This window comes from Ovis aries, chromosome 8 (assembly GCF_016772045.2).
Source record: "Ovis aries strain OAR_USU_Benz2616 breed Rambouillet chromosome 8, ARS-UI_Ramb_v3.0, whole genome shotgun sequence".
NCBI lineage: Eukaryota > Metazoa > Chordata > Mammalia > Artiodactyla > Bovidae > Ovis > Ovis aries.
The window spans coordinates 21,907,174-21,929,995 of NC_056061.1; the positions used below are offsets into that span (position 1 = coordinate 21,907,174).

General features: G+C 38.4%; 1 protein-coding gene across 2 annotated transcripts in view; it reads left to right on the forward strand.

Moving 5' to 3' along the window:
- Nucleotides 1-22,822, forward strand: part of FRK (fyn related Src family tyrosine kinase) — a 103,490-nt gene that overhangs the window by 74,937 nt on the left and 5,731 nt on the right. For both annotated transcript variants that reach the window (XR_006060592.2, XM_004011186.6), the window contains exons 3-7: nt 6,338-6,501; nt 10,017-10,185; nt 12,862-13,020; nt 20,589-20,770; nt 22,432-22,597. Coding sequence is in view for 1 of the 2 variants with exons in the window: in XM_004011186.6 (XP_004011235.3) it covers nt 6,338-6,501; nt 10,017-10,185; nt 12,862-13,020; nt 20,589-20,770; nt 22,432-22,597 (840 nt within the window). In the remaining variant the exon portion in view is untranslated. The remainder of the gene's footprint in view (nt 1-6,337; nt 6,502-10,016; nt 10,186-12,861; nt 13,021-20,588; nt 20,771-22,431; nt 22,598-22,822) is intronic.

The window sequence follows — 22,822 nt, forward strand, 5'->3', positions numbered from 1 at the left end:
TTTGGACAGACATGTGATTCAGGCTCATGGATTTCTATGCTATATAATATGGAAGAGGCAGTTGATTTTTGCCTGTAAGTATAATTGTTTAGATTGTCTTTGACTAAAAAGTATGTCAACGGGTTTCCTGGACCAGTAACAATGCTGGAAGACCTCAGGACTTGAGAGCTATCAGATGTATCCTCAAATAGCTTTTTAAAAAAAATTCTTAGTTCAGTTCAGTTCAGTCGCTCAGTTGTGTCCGACTCTTTGCGACCCCATGAATCGCAGCACGCCAGGCCTCCCTGTCCATCACTAACTCCCGGAGTTCACTCAGACTCACGTCCATCGAGTCAGTGATGCCATCCAGCCATCACATCCTCTGTCATCCCCTTCTCCTCCTGCCCCAAATCCCTCCCGGGATCAGAGTCTTTTCCAATGAGTCAACTCTTCGCATGAGGTGGCCAAAGTACTGGAGCTTCAGCTTTAGCATCAGTCCTTCCAAAGAAATCCCAGGGCTGATCTCCTTCAGAATGGACTGGTTGGATCTCCTTGCAGTCCAAGGGACTCTCAAGAGTCTTCTCCAACACCACAGTTCAAACGTATCAATTCTTCGGCACTCAGCTTTCTTCACAGTCCAGCTCTCACATGCATACATGACCACAGGAAAAACCATAGCCTTGACTAGAATCCTTAACTGGAGTATAATTGGTTTACAATGTTTTTTTTTTATTTTTTTATTTTTTTTTAATTTTATTTTTTTATTTTTTAAATTTTAAAATCTTTAATTCTTACATGCATTCCCAAACATGAACCCCCCTCCCACCTCCCGCTTCTGCCGTACAACAGTGGGACTCAACCATAAGTATACATATGCCCCGTCCCTCTAGAACCTCCCTCCCGTACCCCACCCTTCAAGTAGCTTTTTTCAGTAAGTTGTTTGAGTCACCTAATATAGATATTCTCTTAAAGAGTCTTCACTTAACCCAACAGTTTAGCAAGTCAGGTAGACTGATGTTCATAGCTCACTGAATATGCCTTGCAGGGAGGCAGGTGACCTTGGGTCACCTGACCACATGCAGTTTTATGCATGAAAAGAGTCAAATCCATTTGTTCTCTTTGGCTTTGGTGGATTTTTTTTTTTTTTTCACCAAAAAAGAACATTTCTTCTACATGATGCCACTTTAATATTTTTAGATAGCTGTATCAATACTTTGTTCTTTCAAAACTACTCGTCCTGGAATTCTATTCTGTTTGCTGTAGAATAAAATACAGTGCAAAACGGATGTTTGTTTTGGATTCTGTTTTAATGGGAGCATCCCTGATAGCTCAGTTGGTAAAGAATCCGCCTGAAGTGTAGGAGACCCCAGTTTGATTCCTGGGTCGGGAAGATCTGGGGGAGAAGGGATAGGCTACCCACGCCAGTATTCTTGGGCTTCCCTTGTGGCTCAGCTGGTAACGAATCCGCCTGCAATGAGGGGAGACCTGGGTTCGATCCCTGGGTTGGGAAGATCCCCTGGAGGAGGGAAAGCCTACCTAGGCCAGAATACTGGCCTGGAGAATTCCGTGGACTGTATAGCCCATGGGGTCTCAAAGAGTCGGACATGACTGAGCGACTTACACTTTCACTACTTTCACTTCTGTTTTAATGGGGGATTCAGTATAATGACTCAAATATTATTTACTTGCTGGTGTAGAACTATCTTGACATAATTTCTGAAGCAATGGCATAGTAGGTGTTATAATGAGTGTAATAGTTTTGAAAAGTACAAACCAACCTACTAAAGAGAAACCACATGAACAGGGGTTTACATGTGTAGAAGTTCTCTCGCATGAATTTATAGCCGTTTCTTTACTTAATATGTTTGGTAGCCACTATGGTCTGTAGTCATTATTGTGCAAAGAGTGGAAAATTTTACTTTGGAAGTGGCTCTCTTTCGTTGACAATGCTATTTGATAATACTGATATTCTAATATAGTACTCACACATTGGACGTTTAGAAATATCTATCATCCTTTGTGAATAATGACACTCAAACTACCCCTGTGGGTATAGATAAGATCATTATTTTCATTTTCTAGATAAGGAAACTGAAATGAAATTCTTTGCCGAGGGTCAAAGAACAAATCACTGGCAGAATAAGATTAGAGGAGTGAGTTCTTGATTTTCAATCATTTGCTCAATCATCTAAGTCACATTGTTTTACTCAGTATGAGAGCAGATTATTATCAGTCAGTAGGAATAAGGCTATGCTCAGATGATGCCAGAAGACCAGCTGAAAAATGAAAATCTGCTCACTCAACCATTTGTTTATCTGCAAAATGCCAAACTGCTCATTATACTGATATTTTTCACTAAGCCTAATAAGTTGTCTTCATGTCTTGCAGACACAGCCTCTAACTTAATGTTTATACTGCATTCTAAAGTTAATTTCTGGAGGCTCTGTCTTTTAAAAACTTAATTTTGGAATATCAGAATTATTTAATATGTTCTGAATATGTTAGTCATGGTAAATTGAGGAAACCTCTTTGAAAGTGTTTTTTGATGAAATATCACTCCTTTGTGCAGTGGTAAACAAACACCTTTTCTAACATGTGAGACTAAAATAAGATCTCACCATTAGGAGAAAACCGGGCTTCCATAACTACCACTAACTCCTTGTAAATGCATTTGGGCCTGGCATATGGGACTGAAATCATAAGACTGCATCTATATCACATGAATTTCTGCACAATCAGTTACCTTGGTTGTGAAGGTGGCCAAAAAAAAATATAATCAGGTGACCAGTGTTATGATCTTTACAGAAGGGCGTGGGCAGAAATAGCTGAATTCTTTCACTGTTCAATGAGCCTTTATTGTACTCTGCATACATGCTTACCTGCATCGTGCAATATATCCTAATTCTTGGACATGTTCTGGTAGATTAATCAGTTGACAGGTGAAACATTTTCCCCTGGGTCAAACAGCATACATGCAAGTCAAGATGCAAGCTTGGGATGTCTGGCCTTCTAGTAGCTCAGTTCATTCAATTGTGCTTCTCCTGGGTTTGTTGATGGATGACTCCATTGTATATAGCTAGCCTTGTATGTTTTGCAGTTAAACTACTAAAATACTTTAACTAGTCTGAACTCATAGTAATTCACAATAAGTATGGCATAAGCATTATCATTCACTTATAGCCTATAGAATGTAGAATAGGTTTGGTTCAATAAAAAAGATCACGGTGAACTAGAACAGGAATAGAAAATTCATTTTTCCTTGGTTCTGAGATCTTCTGAATTCAATCTTTATTAGGAATGGACAATTTATAAATGTGTGGACCCATTACTAACAAATTAAAACCACTTTAAGAAAACAACATGAATTTTGGATTTGATTACTCAGGACTGTAACATTAAAAGTGCTTTCATCCTAACCCAGTGTATTGAATTTACCTTAGGTGGCTTCTGTGATCTAATTTTAAAAAAATATATATGCGTATGTGTATGTATATATATATGCATGTGTGTGTGTGTATATATATATATATATGCATATATATATATATATCTTTTAGTCTTGCCTAGACTGAAAGCTTGAATGAACTACGAATAAATAATCTGTGATGTTGATCAGAGATGAAGTACATATCCTGTGTTATTGCAAAACTTAAAAAATTAGATATAAACATGAATGATTGTCTTTTAATGGTATTTATACACTGGGGTTAGGTTTGTTTTCCTCTATTTAAAAATAAAATTCTGGGGAAGTCTTGACTTCAAAGTATTGACATGTGTAAAATTGTTGCTGTTGTTGTTTAGTTACTAAGGCGTGTCCGACCCTTTGCCACCCCACAGACTGCAGCATGCCAGGCTTCCCTGTCCTTCACTATCTCCGGGAGTTTGCTCAAATTCATGTCTGTTGAATCAGTAATGCTATCTATTTAATTTTGCAGCAGACATTTCAGAAGCTTACATTTTATTTCAAATCTAAAAGTTAGTGACATCGTTCATTCAACCAGCAAATATTTGTATTAGTTGTTACTCTGTGTCAGGCTCTAAGTAGGTATTAGTTCATGACACAGAGACCCTGTAATTCACAGAGCCAGCTCTACTGAGATAAATCCACCATCACAATTAACCTGGGTGATGTGAGAGAAAGGAGCTGGAAGGGTACATGCAAGAGGGTGATGGGAGGAGACTGGTTCTGAGGATTTAAATTGAGACCCGAAGAAGATCTGGCTTTTAGACAATTCATGGGAAAATCATTCAAGGGGTATTTAAGGTGAGAATGACTTTTTCTTTTGGTAACGTATAGTTTTCACAATTTGTAGTTTTCTGAAAGGACTACAAAAAGAAATGAGAATTCAGAAAGAGAAAGCAACAGTTATTAGGAATGTTGGAACATTAAGGTAGAAACGTTTGGAAATTTTGAAATTTTTTAAAGCCTGCTCTTTTATTTTAATGTTGAAGAAATGGAGGTTCAGTGACATTGCCGTGTTTTGGTTGCATACTAGTTAGAAAATATTGGTTTTTACAGTTGAGAGTTTAAATTTTAAACTATAAATAGTTGGTAAACATTTACTTAGGTTTTCTCTATAATCAGTAGCAATTGCCAAAGCCATATCAATCATTGGGATTTGCATCCCTTGTTGAGAAAATCACGAATATTTTGACCCTTCAGTCATCTGTTGACTTTAGTCTCTGGCTTAGAAGTCACTAGGCCTTTTGTGATGCATTAAAAGATAATTCTTAAGTTTAATTTCCATGTAGTCCATTTTAGTTTGGAGCCAGATATGGTCCATCTTGATTAAAAAATAATTTTTTAATTGGAAAAAATGGTGACGCTTCCTATCACTTCCAGTTAGAGACATATTGCTTTGCTAGACACTTCAGTTATAATTTATGTACTTTTCTTTTTGATAAATGGCAACTGGAATTTTCAGGCCAATATTTATATAAATTGCAGGTATAATTTATAACGTAGCTACCTACTTCTAATATTTATTATTGCTTTGTGGAGAAATACATTGAGGCTAATATTGTTTACATCTCTCTTTTTTTTTTAGCTTTTTAATCCATATACAGAAATCTGTATAAGCGTAGTTTTATATCCTAATAAAACCCCTCTATCTGGTGATGATTATTTAAGGCAATTAACATTGCCTCAAGAGTTATAGTCAAAGGGAATGGTAACTTGACAGATCAGAGTACAAGAATGTGTTCTAGACACTTAAAAAATTATGATTTAAGAACCTTATGTTATTTTTGGAAGAGCTAAATGTTTGCCTGCCCTCTGCATTTAATATAAAGAACTGAAAGTAAAATATTTTCATGTATGCAGATTATATGATTTTTTCAGTTTTATTGAGGTTTAATTGACAAAAAGATATTTAAGTGTACAACATGATGATTTGAAATACATATACATCATGAAAGGATTCCCTCTCCCTACATCGAGTTAATTAAAATATCTGTCACCTCATATTTCTCTCTCTTTTTGGTGAGAACATGTGACAATTACTCTCAGCAAATTTCACCTATGTAATATAGTGTTATTCCCTACCATGTTATATACCAGATGTTTAGACCTTATTCATCTTATAGCTGAAATTTTATTCCCTTTTATCAGTTCCTCTCTATTCCTATTCCTCCCATCCCACCCCCAGGCAGCCGTTTGTCTATTTCTGTAAGTTCATTTTTTAAAAATTCCACATATAAATGATCCTATGCAGTGTTTGTCTTCCTCTCTCTTATTTTACTTAGCACAGTGGCCTCCAGTTTCATTCATTGTTGCAAATGACAGGATTTCCTTTTTTTTTTTTTAATTTTAAAGGCTAAATAATGTTTTTCTCTGTCTCTCCTTCCTTCCCTTGCTATGTCTATATCTATATATCTATACATAGATTTTGTTTCCTGAGAGCACTTTTATTTCAGTGTCCATGTAATATAATTTAATGGGAGAAAATTGTCCTTTGTCTCTGTACCAGAAAGAACTGTTTCTAAATATCTTTTGTGATTTTATCTTATGGACACTGTGATTTCTGAAACCATTTTCTTCTTTACATTGCTAGAATAATACAGTCACTTTTATAGCTTGTTTTAAACAAGTATACTAAGCCTCAAAGCATAGTATTTTTACTGCTAACTGTACTCTTTTATTTTTATATTTCCTTTAAAATATGATTTTCCCATTCTTTTTTCCTTTTTATTCTGCTATATGCTTTTGTAAGCCTCCTGAAGGCTTTTCTGAAAGAAAAGTTGAGAAATAAATAGAATTTGTTAAAATTTTATTCCGTGCATGGAACTATCATCATAAAAAAGATAAAATCTCTTTTGCTTTGGCAAGTTTATTAAAAGGACTTATTCTGGGTTCCAGTTTTAGAAGAAGGGGTTGTGAAACACTACAGAATCAGAAGACTGGATGAAGGGGGCTTTTTCCTCACCCGGAGAAGAACCTTTTCAACATTGAATGAGTTCGTGAGTCACTACACCAAGACAAGTGATGGCCTGTGTGTCAAGCTGGGAAAACCATGCGTAAAGGTGAAATGCTTTCAAGCTGTGTTCCTTACTTTTAAAGTTACTTTTTTGCTTCAGATATTGGAGTTTTTTGTCATATATGCTAGCTCAGAAAAAAAAAAAGGTCATTGAATACCTAAGGCATGGATAGGCAAACGATGGCCTATGAGCCAATACTACCCCACACTTATTAATATTTTTATGAAAGTGTAAAGTGTTAGTTGCTCAGTTGTGCCTATCTCTTTGTGACCCCATGTACTGCGCCCACCAGGCTTCTTTGTCCATGGGATTTTTCCAGGCAAGGATACTGGAGTGGGTTGCCATTTTCTCCTCCAGGGGCTCTTCCCGACCCAGTGATTGAACCCTGATCTCCTTCTCTTCAGGCAGATTCTTTACTGACTGAGCTACCAGGGAAGCCCCAGTATTTTTATAAATAAATTTTATTGGAACGTAGACACACTCATTCATTTATAATCGTCTTTGTCTTTTTGCTAAAATAGCAGAGTTTGGTAGTTGAAACAGAGGCTATATGGCTCACTAAATCTAAAATATTTACGACCTCATCCTTTTCAGAAGAAGTTTGCCAAGTCCTGACCTTAAGCAATCACTGAACACAGAAAATATTTATTCTTTGCACTAAGACACTAATTTAATATCCTGATACTGGAGCATTTAATGATATGGCTGGAGGAGAAAAAAGTGCTGGAATATAATTCTTACTTAGATGACCTGTATTCAGTAATATTAACATGAAATGACCAGGTTCATTATCCAGTTGTCTGCATATAATTGGTATCATTTAACTGTTTAACAGTTTATTTGGCCTGGTGTTTGGTGGAATGAGATAACATTTATAGAATTTTAATCTACATCTGTCATTAAATTCTATCGTTTGCATGTTTTACCTAAATGTGTTTAAAGTTAGTGGTCAGTCACCTTAACTGTGCAAACCCGCAGCTCCTCATCAGAGTTTAGGTCAATGGTATAGCCAGTCCTGTGGTTAATAACTGGATGACTGCTGAAAGCTTCCTGATGGTGCCTGATTAGAATTCTATAGACAAGTAGAAGCAGAAGAATTCTGATCATTATGTAGGGAATTTGTTGAGTTAAATCCTGCCAACTGAATATGCAATTTTGGTATAAGTATATACATCTTGGGGTATCACAAGTGGTTCAGTGGTAAAGAATCCACCTGCCAGTGCAGGAGACGTGGGTTTGATCCCTAGGTTGGGAAGATCCCCTGGAGGAGGAAAATGTAATCCACTCCAGTATTCTTGCCTAGAAAATCCCATGGACAGAGAATCTTGGTGGGCTGCAATCCATGGTATCGTGAAGAGTCAGACATGACTGAACAGCTGAGCATACATGCATATACATCTTAGATGGTACAGAAATGACCTCACAAGAATAGCTGACCTTATGATAAGAAACAGCTCACCTGATACCAAGACATGACTTAAAAATACTTAGTTTAACTCATAGTGTTGAATTCAGATAGGGAAAAGATTTACAAAACATAGATGACCTTCTGTGCACTCAAGATGCCGATGACTTAGTGTAGGAAATAAGATAAATGTCTAATGACAGATGACAAGCTAGATTGTGAAGTATGAGGGCAGAAGCCTTGTCTGTTTTGTTTTCACAATGAAGCCTAGTTGGTGCTTGAAAAACATGTATTTATTAAGTAAATGAGTGAACAAATAAGTAAATGAAATTGAAAGAAGATGAAATTAATTATGAGAAATTTGATGATACATATGGTAGATGCCATGGGTCAGAGAGTTGGGGCAATAACTGTGGATGAGATGGAACTTCATTTGGCCTTGACCCTTGATTTAGGTAGGATACAGAGAGAATGCACACCAGATAAGTGGGAGGGGGACATTGGGGTTTGGGATGGGACCAATGGACAGCAAGGTGCCTGATGTAGCAGGATTTGGGAGGAGAGCAGCTGGATGAGGTAATAGCACAGGTTCTACCACTACTGCTTTTCATTTTAAAGTAATCGGGTCAACCACTTGTAAAAGAATGAAACTAGATCACTTTCTAACACCATACACAAAAATAAACTCAAAATGGATTAAAGATCTAAATGTAAGACCAGAAACTATAAAACTCCTAGAGGAGAACATAGGCAAAACACTCTCCAACATAAATCACAGCAGGATCCTCTATGACCCACCTCCCAGAATATTGGAAATAAAAGCAAAAATAAATGGGACCTAATTAAATTAAAAGCTTCTGCACAACAAACGAAACTATAAGCAAGGTGAAAAGACAGCCTTCTGAATGGGAGAAAATAATAGCAAATGAAGCAACTGACAAACAACTAATCTCAAAAATATACAAGCAACTCCTGCAGCTCAATTCCAGAAAATAAACGACCCAATCAAAAAATGGGCCAAAGAACTAAATAGACATTTCTCCAAAGAAGACATACAGATGGCTAGCAAACACATGAAAAGATGCTCAACATCACTCATTATCAGAGAAATGCAAATCAAAACCACAGTGAGGTACCATTTCATGCCAGTCAGAATGGCTGCGATCCAAAAGTCTACAAGCAATAAATGCTGGAGAGGGTGTGGAGAAAAGGGAACCCTCTTACACTGTTGGTGGGAATGCAAACTAGTACAGCCACTATGGAGAACAGTGTAGAGATTCCTTTAAAAACTGGAAACAGAACTGCCTTATGACCCAGCAATCCCACTGCTGGGCATACACACCAAGGAAACCAGAATTGAAAGAGACACGTGTACCCCAATGCTCATTGCAACACTGCTTATAATAGCCAGGACATGGAAGCAACCTAGATGTCCATCAGCAGATGAATGGATAAGAAAGCAGTGGTACATATACACAATGGAGTATTACTCAGCCATTAAAAAGAATACATGTGAATCCGTCCTAATGAGGTGGATGAAACTGGAGCCTATTATACAGAGTGAAGTAAGCCAGAAAGAAAAACACCAATATAGTATACTAACGCATATGTATGGAATTTAGAAAGATGGTAACGATAACCCTGTATGCGAGATAGCAAAAGAGACACAGATGTATAGAACAGTCTTTTGGACTCTGTGGAAGAGGGAGAGGGTGGGATGATTTGGGAGAATGGCATTGAAACATGTATAATATCATATATGAAACAAATCGCCAGTCCAGGTTTGATGCAGGATACAGGATGCTTGGGGCTGGTGCACTGGGATGACCCAGAGGGATGGTACGAAGAGGGAGGAGGAAGGGGGGAGGGGGGTTCAGGATGGGGAACACGTGTATACCTGTGGTGGACTCATGTTGATATATGGCAAAACCAATACAATATTGTAAAGTAATTAACCTCCAATTAAAATAAATAAATTTATATTTAAAAAATAAATAAAAATACATTTATTAAGAAAAAATCAAGTAACTGGGATAAAATTTACAATATTTTGTTTTTACAAGTGATGTCTCTAAAAGTACCTAGGTTATTTTCAACCAAAAAATGTTAAATATAACTTTTTTCTTACCCGTATTCTAATTATTCTATGAAACAGATACAAGTTCCAGCTCCCTTTGATTTGTCATATAAAACTGTGGACCAGTGGGAGATTGACCGCAGCTCCATACAACTTTTGAAGCGATTAGGATCTGGTCAGTTTGGTGAAGTGTGGGAAGGCCTGTGGAACAATACTACTCCGGTAGCAGTAAAAACATTAAAACCAGGTATGAGAACCAGAATGGCGTACATTGATTTTCATAACCTATTTGCCATTATAAATATTCAAGAGGTCATGGGACAGCTGGTTTGGACACCAAGCAAGCGTTTTGCTAGGTGACCACAGTACTCGATCCCAGTACCTGAGATTTTCACAATTACTACAGATGTATGGTTTTGAATCCTAATCCTGTTGAAAACTGAGACTAACCTTTACTGTCCATTCTTATCATCTTTTTTTCCAAAAAAGAAACAGCTAGCTATCCATTCTAACATCGCTCTCTAAGGAAGGCCTTTCACAGGTCAAAAGAGAACAAAAAAATTAGATTTCTTATATTAAAAAAAAGCTCCACGATAGTTTTCTCTCCAACAGAAATAATTATTATTGATTTACAGTGTAATAGCGGCAAACAGCTTTGGTGATTGCTTAAATGTCCTCACTTCACTGGGGCCATTAATCAATCTTCTCAGCTATTTATTGCTTAGCAGACTACCATGCAATAAAGACGAGCCTGAAATCAACTCCCACAGTAGCTTTGACAGGCAAAAATTAATATTTAATGTTGCATTACTAGCTGAGTTGAGATTGGGTCTCTCTTGCTGTGCAGCTGGTCAAGCTTCCCCTGCAGAAGCTCCTGATGTACTGTGGTTCCAGCTCTAGCGGCTGGTCTGATTTGGCAATGATTTAAGCTTCCTTGGTGGCTCAGACAGTAATGAATCTGCCTGCCATGCAGGAAACCTGGTTTTGATCACTGGGTTGGAAAGATCTCCTGGAGAAGGGAATGGCAACCCGCCCCAGTATTCTTGCCTGGATAATTCCATGGATGGAGAAGCCTGGCAGGCTGTAGTCCATGGGCTCACAAAGAATTGGACACAACTGAGCAACTAAAACCTACACATACATAAGTGGCCTGTATTCCGTGAATCTGATGACCACCCAAAGCGTCAACATAAAAACGTACTGTAGATAAATTGTCTGAATGAAGATCATAATTGATGCTCTCACTGGAAACTTCATGAATCAGATTATTTGGGGGTGGGGGCATGATCCCACTATATATGTAATTGACCATAGGCCAAACTAATTATAACAACCCTAAATGGTCCCTTACTATGGCGTGGGTGCCTCTTTTATTCTTAGCTCCATTTTGCCACAGTCTTAAATTAAGTCTTTATTCAAGACTTTAATCCTATTTGATTATGTAGAGCAAACCAGTGGTAGAAACTGAAATGAGGGAGCTCAGTAAAAATTGATGGAGAAGAAAATAGGCTAATTCCCCATATTCTTCCTCTGTAAGTCCTTAGTCAGTGAAGAGATATTTATAGTTGATCTGTTTGGTTTTCCTAAGAATATGATTGCTAATAATAGTACAAATATGGTCAACACTCATTGAACACATATGTGTCAGACAATACTATTACCCTGACATTGATTCTATGATGTCGGTAGAATTATTAGCCATGTTTTAGAGATGAAGAAACTGACATTCAGAGATGTTTGGTCATTTGTTCAAGATCACCAAGTGAGGTAGGGCTTGATTGAGCCTGGGTAGTGAACTTCTAGAGTCTTAAATGGCATACCAAAGGATAGATTGCCTCTGTGAAATAGCCTGCAGGTCACAAGTAACTCTTTCTAACCAAATATTAATGAACAAGTCAGAGTGCTAGCTTGGAGTGTCAAAGCTTGTCCATGCTTGAGGTTCAAATATTAGCTGTGAAATCTTCAAAATGAGAGAAGAAGGAACAAAATGGACTCGCTGAGCATCAGTGAAAATGTTTCACTATCTACAGGGAATACTGCGAGGTGAAATGACAGTATTCCTTCAATTACATCAGCGACCCTGAAACATCATATTGTATAAGAAATAAAAGATTTTTAAATGACTAATGAAAAGTAAACTTCAAGTAGCCTTCTTTCTCTTAAATTCTATGTGATTGTAACTACTTGGCACTTTTCATGGTGAGTCAGAGTTGAGCCAATATAAATGCAATTTAACTTAGATGAGTCTTCAAAATAGGCTCCAATGTCTCTCTTATCAAGCTATTAAAATTCCAACTGTGGAGATATTAATACATGAGAAAATGTGGAATGCCAGTTTCAAGTGGTGAAAAAAAAACATTAATTTGGGGGAGGGGCCCATGAATGTTTTCTGCTTGGCCTACGCTATATGTCCCTACAGAATTAAAGACGCAAACAGGGTAGAATGTCGTTGCTTTCTAGGATGATTATCCAGCTCTTCCCACAGTGGGCACCAAGGACAGGGCAATGATTAGTCTTTGGATCCTGGACAGAAAACCTTCCTGCAGTAATTAAGCATTCAGTGTCTTCCAGTGTTCATGTTAATAGAATGTCTTCTCTTTGTGTTCCTAAGATGCCTGCCTTGTTTTATCAATTAGACTGTCAGTCTCTCCTTTTTCCTTCATTTTTCATATGGACCTGAAGCAAACTCTCTTTACCTACAGGTCGTAATACATAAGCTGCACAACCCTGATGCACCAACACACCAGTTATTAGGTTGCCCTGGTTGAACTGATTCTCTTCCTTGATAAATCTGAAGATTTGTGACACCAATGCTCTTACTTTACTGAGAGGCAGGAAGCAATCTCGGTGATTCCCACCAGGCTGCTCTGAGGACAGGAATGCCTCAATAACATAAAGTGATTTCCCCCTCTTCTTGTTTCAGGTTCAATGGATCCAAATGACTTCCTGAGGGAGGCACAGATAATGAAGAACCTAAGACATCCAAAGCTTATCCAGCTTTATGCTGTTTGCACTTTAGAAGATCCAATTTATATTATTACAGAGTTGATGAGACATGGAAGTCTGCAAGAATATCTCCAAAGTAAGCTGAAGACTTAATAAAAGGAAAAAAAAAAAGAGGAATTTAGTTTAGCGAATCCTATAAATGTCAATTTAGCAAGCCTTCTATAACCCAAAGGATATTTACTATGGCATATCTGTGACAATGAATGTCTTAACATTGAATTGCTCAACTACTCTTTAATAGGCTGTATGCTGTGTACTCAAAGGGAGGAAAAATATTTATGTAGCGGAAGAACAAATTGTTCACCATAGACATATCAGAGTACTTAAATGTAATGTGAAAAATCAAAGAATAGATGTTTTGCTAGATGCTTTGTTTCCTACAGTAAGTAACTGAACAATGTCAGTCATGGGCCAGTATTTTCCATGGCCCAGAATTAGGAGACATAGAATACTTTGGGGGTAAGGGAGGGAAAGTTACCCTCATTTTTGTCTTTGCCAGTTTGTGACAACACTGTGCTTGTTGGTATTTAAAATACTTCTAACTGCTAGAAAACATTAGAATATTCAGGCTAAAAAGCAGACATATACCATTACCTGATTTGTACATCTGCTTCCTGTAGTCTGAGAAGACTTAAGGGCGCTGTAGAATTTTGATGTTTATTACAAATGAATAATTTAATAAACAACAATATTATAAGCATTAAAATGAGATGTTCAAAGAAATGGAGATCAAGCACTGAGAGAACAATTCATGCTTAAAGAAGAGGCATTTTCTCTACTTTCTTGACATGCCAGAGTGGGACTGATACAATGTACGAGGTAAAGGGAGGTGAGAATAACAGAACAAAGATATCAGAAAGATAGGAGAGTTTTCTTATTTCAGGGTGACTGCTGAAGCTGGTGATATTAAATTGCAAAACTAGATAAGAACAAAGAGCATAAGACCTGCTAACTGTTGTTAAAAACAAAAAATATACCTAGCTCCCTTGCATAAATATATCATATTTAACAGTATTGTGTTACCCACCATGGGGAGAATAACCTCAGCACTGACTCCTGTTGCCTTATCCCCAAGGACAAAAGTGTAGGAGCCATCTCAGGTCATCTCCAACAAAAATGTTTTGTCGAATGATAAGCCTTCATGCTGTTAAATAGCAACGTCAATTCTCAGTCCTCAAAACTAATAGCAGTGTTCAATTCAATGGATACTCTCTCCTTCTGGAACCACTACCTTCATTTGGCTGCTGGGACACTTCATCCAGTGGCCTCTTCTCCTTTCTTTCTTTCTGGTTTTTCTCAGTTTATGTGATTTCCCTCATCTCCCCTACCTCTGGATATCTTGGGATTTTCCAAAACTCTTTTGCAACATCACTAGATTCCTTGCTAATCTCAACACTCTTATTGTTTAATAACATTTATGTGTTACCAATTGCCCAAATCATATCCCTCCATTACTTCAGAGTCGTATATCCACCTGCCTTTGTAACTTCTCTATGTGAATGCTGTGTCAGTCTGGATGATGTGGGATAATATGGGTATAATGCAGTAATGAAGTCCTGCAAATCCTAGAGGCTTGACACAAGTATTTACTCTTGCTCGTGCTACATATGAAAAATAGACTGGCTAGTGTCTCAGGTCTGTTGATCACCTTGTCAGGAGCAGGAAATATGATTAATCTCATTCTTCTCTTAAAGTTTCTGACCAGGAGTGACAGAGGTAACTTCTGTGCCCTGTTCATTTGGTTAAATCAAGTCAAAGGGATAGGGGAGCACAACCCTCTAAAGTGCTTAAGAGCAAGAAAAAACAAAAGTTTATAAATAGCTCTCATTTCTACTATGTATGTCTATTGGATATCTCAAAATAACATGTCCAAAATGCAATCTCTGATATTATCCTTAGTAATCTGCCCCTCTTGAGGTTTTTCCTTCTCTGATGATGCCAACACACAGGCTTACTGTCTCAGTCTTCTCTACTCTCACATCCTATATCAGACCAACCAGCAAATCCCACTGGCTTGTTTTTGAAATATATCCAGGATTTTACCACTTCTCAACACCGCTACTCCAGTGCAAATTATCATCAACCCTCTCCTGGATTCTGCAGTAGCCTTCTAATTGATGTCCCTCTTTAGGTTCTTGACCCTTTACATTTCTTCTTAACATAGTAGCTGGGGTGCTAAGTCTGGGACTGTAGACTGCCAGGTTCCTTTGTCCATGGGATTCCTCAGGCAAGAATACTGGAATGGGTTGCCATGCCCTCTTCTAGGGATCTTCCCAACCCAAACCTGCATTTCCTAAGTCTCCTGCAATGCAGGTGGATTCTTTACTCACTGAGCCGTCTGGGAAGCCCCTACTCATTTTGTAGTGAGTGATTTATTTAGACAGCTTATTTTTAGTCTCTTCTAAAATACAACTCAGTTTTAGTGCTTGAACAATGTCAGGGGCACAGAAGGTGTGCACTAATTGTGTGTTGACTAACTGAATGAATAAATGATGAATGGATTAAGTTGGAGCTATTGTGAACCTAATTTGGGACTTGGGATTACACTTGTTTTAAGACTTGGTATTCAGCGTGAATGCCAGGTACACTTATGTTATGTTGCAGACTCCATTTACATTGAGGATTTCTGTGGCTGTTGATGTGTTTCACTCAGGGTTGAGCACGAACTCTGTTGTCTTCTGGGTTGAGCCATCAGGGTCGAGTTGACAAAGGCCTTTATTTGCCCGGATTCCTGGTAGCCAGGGGGAGTAATGAAGGTGTGCTCATTACAGGCAATTCCTTCCCAATCAAGAGGGTTTCATTTCAACAAAGTCATCTTAAAATGAATCTGCCACTCTTAAACAGCCCATCATGATAAATATTATTAAGCTGAAAGGCTCGTGAGTAATGGAACGTAATGAAAATATTTCCTTGCTGCAGATGTAAATTGTCGCAGGTCTGTGAACCTTTATATCAGTTTTGACATATGGCTGTTGTATTAGAAGTGTGTTCTGAGGTTGTACACATTTCCTAGGCCACTGCACTCTTTCAGGGCAGGAAATGTATCACTCAGTTTCCTTCACTATTGTGCTTGTCAGTGAAAACCTTTTTACATCCACTGTAGAAGGATTAGATATTGTATTTGGTAGTTGAAATAACACATTTTTCTATAGAACCATCTTTGTAGTCCCTAAGCTTGGATGAATATTTTTTTTTTTTTGTAATAAACTTCTCCAAAATGGGAGAAGCCTGTCAAAAAACTTTAGCACTATGGGTAACTGATGCCTGGTGTTTCTTATTGAAACTTAAAGAGGATAAATACCCGCATCTTTTTAAGTTTAGTTGGGCTTGTTTGCTTTCCAATAAATACTTGTAGAGCATCTAGTATATGTCAGTATATTTTCTTTTCCTACGAATCAAGCTCCAGCATGTAGTTCATCATTCTTATGGATAGTCCACCTATCGGATTGATGTAGACATAAAAGTTTTCACTGAGATACCCATAACTGAACAAAACTGTATAGCTATTTACTGTTTGTATGAATGGAAGTCTCTTCATAGCCCCTGACTTTTGGGTGCTCTGGAGTGTAAGGCGGATTTTAGGGAGGCAGTAGAGAATAAATTTATGAGTCATGAAATTTCAGTCTCCAACATACCCTGGATTTGAATCTCTGCAACTTATTACCAGACAACCCCGCTGGTCCAGTGGTTAAGAATCCGCCTGCCAGTGCAGGGGACATGGGTTCAATCCCTGGTCGGGAGGATTCCACGTGCAACTAAGGCCCTGCACCACGACTACGGAGTCTGTGCTCTGGAACCTGTGAGCCACAACTGCTGAGCCCAAGCACCCAAGGGCCTGCGCTCCCCAAGTGAAGCCACTGCAGTGAGAAGCCTGCGCGCCACAGCTGGAGAGTAGCCACGGCTCATGGCAACCAGAGAGAGCCCACACGGCAAGGACGACTCAGGGCAGCCAACAATAAATAAATAAGTAAAATGTTAAAACAATTAGTATCTGTTCCTCTGAGTGCCAGGAATCCCTATCAGACAGGGCAAACTACTTCCTGTAGTTGCTTTGAGTAGTAGATGAGGTGACTTACTGGAAATCAACCATATGGTATGGTGGTAGGAGAGGAGCATATATTTTTATTTTTTTTCTTTAAAGAAAACTATATAGCACTTACTCTGTGCCAGGAATGTTTCTAAGTCATACACAAGTATCAGTTTAGTTCATTCTTCTAACAACCTCATGGATTCTTATCATTGTCATCCCCACTTAGCAGTTGAAGAAACTGAGGTAAGGAGAGGCTAAGTATAGAAACTTATTCAAGGTGGTTGTGCAAGAATTCAAACCCAGAAAATCTGGCTCCATAATCCATTAAAAAAATTTATTTATTTATTTATTTATTTATTTATGGCAGTGCCGGGTCTTCATTGCTCCCAGGCTTTTCTCTAGTTGTGGCCAGTGGCTTCTCACTACTTGCTGATCACGACTTCTCATTGCGGCGGCTTCTCTTGTTGCAGAGCAAGGCTCTAGGGAATGCAGGTTTCAGCAGTGACTTCCAGGGCTCCAGAGCACAGCCTCAGTTGTTGTGGAGCACAAGATTAGTTGCTCTGCAGCGTGTGGAATCTTCCCGGATCAGGGATCAAGTACGTGTCTCCTGCATTGGCAGGTGGATTCTTTACCACTGAATCACTAGGGAAGCCCCATGGTCCACGTTTTTAATTGTACACGTAGCACTGATATTATTTTGCCAATATTAACCTTTTATCTATTGCTGCACGACAAATTACTCCAAAACTTGGTAGCTTAAAGCAGCAAACATTTATTTCCTCGCAGCTTTTGCAATCAGGAATCCAGGTGCAGATGAGCCAGGTCTCCTGGGTCAGGGTTTCTCACAAGGCTGTAGTCTTCCTATTTGCTCGTAAACAGGATTGGTTTATTGTTTTCTCTTTCTGATAGTTCATTATTAATGTATAGAAATGTAACAGACTTCTGTATATTAATTTTGTATCCTAAAATTTTACTGTATTTATTAGCTCTAGGAATATTTTTGATGGGGTCTTTAAGATTTTCTGTTACAGTGTCATGCCATCTGCCAATAGTTAAAGTTTCACTGCTTCTCTTTCAGTTTCTTTCTTTCTCTTGTTGATTGCTCTGGCTTGGACTTCCAATACTGTGTTAAACAGCAGTGGTGAGAGTGGGCATACTTACCTTATTCTGGACCTTAGAGGAAAAACTTTCTGCTTTTCACTATTGAGTATGACGTTAGCTGTAAGTTTGTCATAAGTGACCTTTATTACTCAGATCCTATTTAAATACACTGCTTATATTAAACACACACACACACACACACACACACACACACACACACAGTGCTTAGGTCTTTCTCATTTGAAAACTTTCCTTGACTCTACTTAATTTCATTTTCTTAATTATAAAAGATGACAGACATGTAGAAAGGAACATGTATGATTTATGCCCTTTCTACATATATATTTATCATGTAATTGTAAAGTGAGCAAATTAACAACTATGCGGCCAATAGGCAAATCAAGAATAAGATACTCAGCATTCCAGAAATTGCTCTAGTACCTTATCAATGACAATCCCTCACTATCATGAACTTCATGATAATTGCTCTCTCTTCCTTGACTTCATTTTTCTGTGCTAGCGTTTTGTTATTTTCCCTTTTTGATTAGGTTTTTGGAAACTGATTTCTCCTCTTGCTAGCTCCATGTCCTCAATTCCCATTCAGCCCTTCACCCTTTATATCCCATCTCCAGTGAGGATTTTCTTGCTGTCACCAGTGTCTCCAATGACTTCTTAATTGCTATATTTAAGAAATGCTTTTTAGTTCTTATCTTGCTGGATTTATTTGACACTGGTGGTGACTTTTTCTTCTCAAACTTTTGACTGTTAGGATGTTCTCTTCTGGGTCTTCTCTTGTTCTGTAGGCTGATTCCTCTCGGTTTTCTTGCAGGTTTATTTTTCTATGCCCACTGTAAATGTTGGCATTTCTCATGATTCTATTACCTTGCAGCAATCTCAGCAACTTTTAATGTTTAACTTCCACCCATAAACAATGACCCTTAAATCCATATCTCTAGCTGCATGCTTTCCTTTGAGCTTCCGAACCATATGCTTGTCTTCTTTTAGACATTTTGACTCGGGTAATCCATGTGCATCTCTAGTTTCACAAATCTTAAACTATTTAATTCTGATTAGGCAGCAGCAATGATAGATAATAAGAACAGGTAGACTTTACCGTGTTCTTCCTATGTCAAGTACTATTTTAAGTGCTTTATGTGTATTAATTCATTTTAATTCTCTTTTAACAACTAATCCCATGAGGTAAGGGCTTCCCTGGCAGCTCAGATGGTAAAGAATCCACCTGCAATCTGGAAGATCTGGGTTTGATCCCTGGGTTGGGAAGATCCCCTGGAGCAGGGCATGGCAACCCACTCCAGTATTCTTGCCTGGAGAATCCCATGGACAGAGGAGCCTGGTGAGCTACGGTCCATGGGGTCACAAAGAGTCGGACATGACTGAGCGACTAAGCACACCATGAGGTAATGGTAATTATTGCTGTATATATGGGGAAATTGAGGCACAGGAGTATTAAGCAGCTTGCCCAAAGTCAGGAAGAAATCTAAGGTGGAGCCCTGATTCAAAGCTGGCACTCTAGCTTCAAACCAGGGTTCCTGTCTCTTGTACTGTAATTACCTCTCAAGTCAGGAGTTGTGTGTAAGACTCTTGACCATAAATTCAATGCATTTTTGGTAATGTTTGGCTTATTCAGACAAGGATAATGATAGTTTGGATTTATGTGAGATAATTTCAATTCTCCAAAAAATTGAAGATATCTATTAACAGTATAGCATCTCAATTATCCAGGGATGGCTGACACTGTTTCACAAAGTCAATATAACACTAATCTCTCTACAATTATCAGACTGACTCTACTACATAAATTTCCTATACTTCATTATACAGAATCAGCAGTAGGAGAAACTATGTCTATGAAAGGTACACCATGCCTAGAGAGTTGAGAAACCTATTCCAAGAATAACAGACTAAGAAAGAAACTTTAACACATGCATCAAACTTGATGGAGTACAAATATAATATACACAGTTTATAACTACACATATAGAGCCTTCATTTTTTTGTGAGCTAGTTTTTAAGAACAATATGATGGAAGAATGAGAACTTTTCATTGGCTCAACCATGCAAATTAGCATTATTTTTAGGTTCAAAGACTAAAGCAAACTATACAATGAAAGAAATCCAGAGGCAACCAAATAACAATTTCCAGGAAGAGATGAGTCAGTAACATGTGGTATTCAAAATGGCAATAGCTGGGCTCTTTCAGATATTTATAGCTGTGTTTGGATCATGTGGTACTTTTGCTCCTTTCTCTCAGTAATGTTCATTTAGGGAAGGGAGCAACTCAGCTTTTAAATGTGTTTGAACTCTGAAAATTGCTGCCTCATTAACCCTTCACAGGAAATGGAATGGCTTGTACTGATTATATTTATTTTCTCAACAGATCAGTGCTATGGCACTTAATCCCACTGAGAGCTCTCTCATCAGAATGCTTAGAATTTGCTTCAATACTTCAAATGGTCTCCAAATTGAATCTCTTATTTTCTCTTTTTGCCTAGATGATGCTGGATCAAAAGTCCATCTGACGCAGCAGGTAGACATGGCAGCCCAGGTTGCCTCTGGAATGGCCTATTTGGAATCCCAGAACTATATCCATAGAGATCTGGCTGCCAGAAATGTCCTTGTTGGGGAGCATAATATCTACAAAGTGGCAGATTTTGGACTTGCAAGAGTTTTTAAGGTGGCTTTGGCTTTGTTTTAATTAGTTGGTAATGAGTCAAAAGGCTCATAGGCCAGTAGACTAGTAGTATTCCTGCTGTTTTTTCCCCACAATATTTCTGGGAGTCCTGTGCTCCATAGATCATGTCGGATACCAAGGATACAGACAAAACTAGCCTCTATTTCTGTTTCTTCACCAATTGGAAAGAAACAGAGAAAACAATGACCAACCAGATGGGAAAGTATGTAATTAAGTTTGTGGTTACATTAATGATCAGTTTTTCATATCAGTCTCTGGTGACTCAGCGGTAAAGACTCTGCCTGCAACGCAGGAGACGTGGGTTCAATCCCTGGGTCGAGAAGATCCTCTGGAGAAGGAAATGGCAAGCCACTTCATTGTTCTTGCCTGGAAAATCCCATGGACAGAGGAGCCTGGTGGGCTATAATCCATGGGATCTCAGAGGAGTTGGACGTAACTTAGCGACTAAACAATGATAGCCTCTGTCTTCCTTTGTTTATTTATAAGCAGCACACTTTGTATAGTTACTATATGTATTATTGTTCACTTTGTGCCAGACTAATACGCATGCTGCCAGAACTCTACAGCAATCATTGGTTTTTAAAACACTGCCTTCCCTTACCTCCCTCAATTTTGTGACATTAGGCCAGAAGACACTGATACGGAAAGTGTAGTATTAGCTGTTTTTCTCTGAATTTAAATGTTTATTTCTGTATTATATCCTAAAATATGAGTGTGGAGCATGAAACACAAGTATATGATTCTCTTTTGATCTTTATGAAGTTGTCTTTCCTCTTTGTAAACTAATTAAATCCCCAGGGAGTTGATATAGTAATTGAAATAATTTGGATCCTACTTTTCAGTATTAGAAAATGGTTACATGGTAATTCTCAAAGTCAGTGGTTCTTCAATACCAGTAGTAAATAAAAAACAAACAAACAAGCTTTGTTTTCACTTTTCTTAGTTTGTTAAAGACCAGGTATAAAACCAGTGTCACAGACAAATTTCCCATATGTGATATAATGCTCCTTCCAGTGCTACTGTCAGCACATAGTAGGATCTCAAAGGGCTTCCCCAGTGGTTCAGCAGTAAAGAATCCACCTGCAGTGCAGGGGCCACAGGAGTCTTGGTTTCCTTTGCTGGGTTGGGAAGATCCCCTGGAGGAGGGCATGGCAACGCACTCCGGTGTTATTTCCTGGAGAATCCCGTGGACAGAGGAGCCTGGTGGGCTACAGTCCAGGGAACTGCAAGTCAGGCACGACTGAAGCAACTTAGCACGCACGCACAGGCTCTCTTCCTTGGTGGCTCAGATGGTAAAGAATCTGACTGCAACGCAAGAGATGGAGATTTGATCCCTGGGTCAGGAAGACCTCCTGGATAAAGGAATGGCTATCCACTCCAGTATTCCTGCCTGGAGAATTTCATGGGCAGAGGAGACAGGGCACTGCGAAGAGTCAGATGGGACTGAGTTACTAACACTTTCACTTCAGGCTCTCAAATAATGTTTCATTAATGACTAATTTGCTGCTGTACTTATCACCTGAACTAAACTCATTTTGAATCTTTTCCCTCTATATTTTAATGAGAAGTAGATTACAGATGAATGAGGGTGGCCAAAAAAAAATACCACTTTAACTTGGCTTGATTCCTTAATGCATTAACAGGTAGAGAATGAAGACATCTATGAATCTAAACACGAAATAAAGCTGCCGGTGAAGTGGACTGCGCCTGAATCCATTCGTACTAATAAATTCAGCATTAAGTCCGATGTGTGGTCATTTGGAATCCTTCTTTATGAAATCATTACTTATGGCAAAATGCCTTATAGTGGTGAGTAATTCTAAAGTGGGCCTTTCTGCTGTAGGTCACTTACTTAGGTGTGACTTTAACTGCTTTGCCCAGACTTAGAGGGCAGAGTTATGAGGCTGACCACACCATGCGCCTGTGGGAGCATAATAGATAAAACTTGATGATAATGATTTGCATTAATGAGGTGCTTTATTGCCTCCTTATCCTTTGCTCTTGAATTGCTGTCTTATAGACAGTACTTGCTGC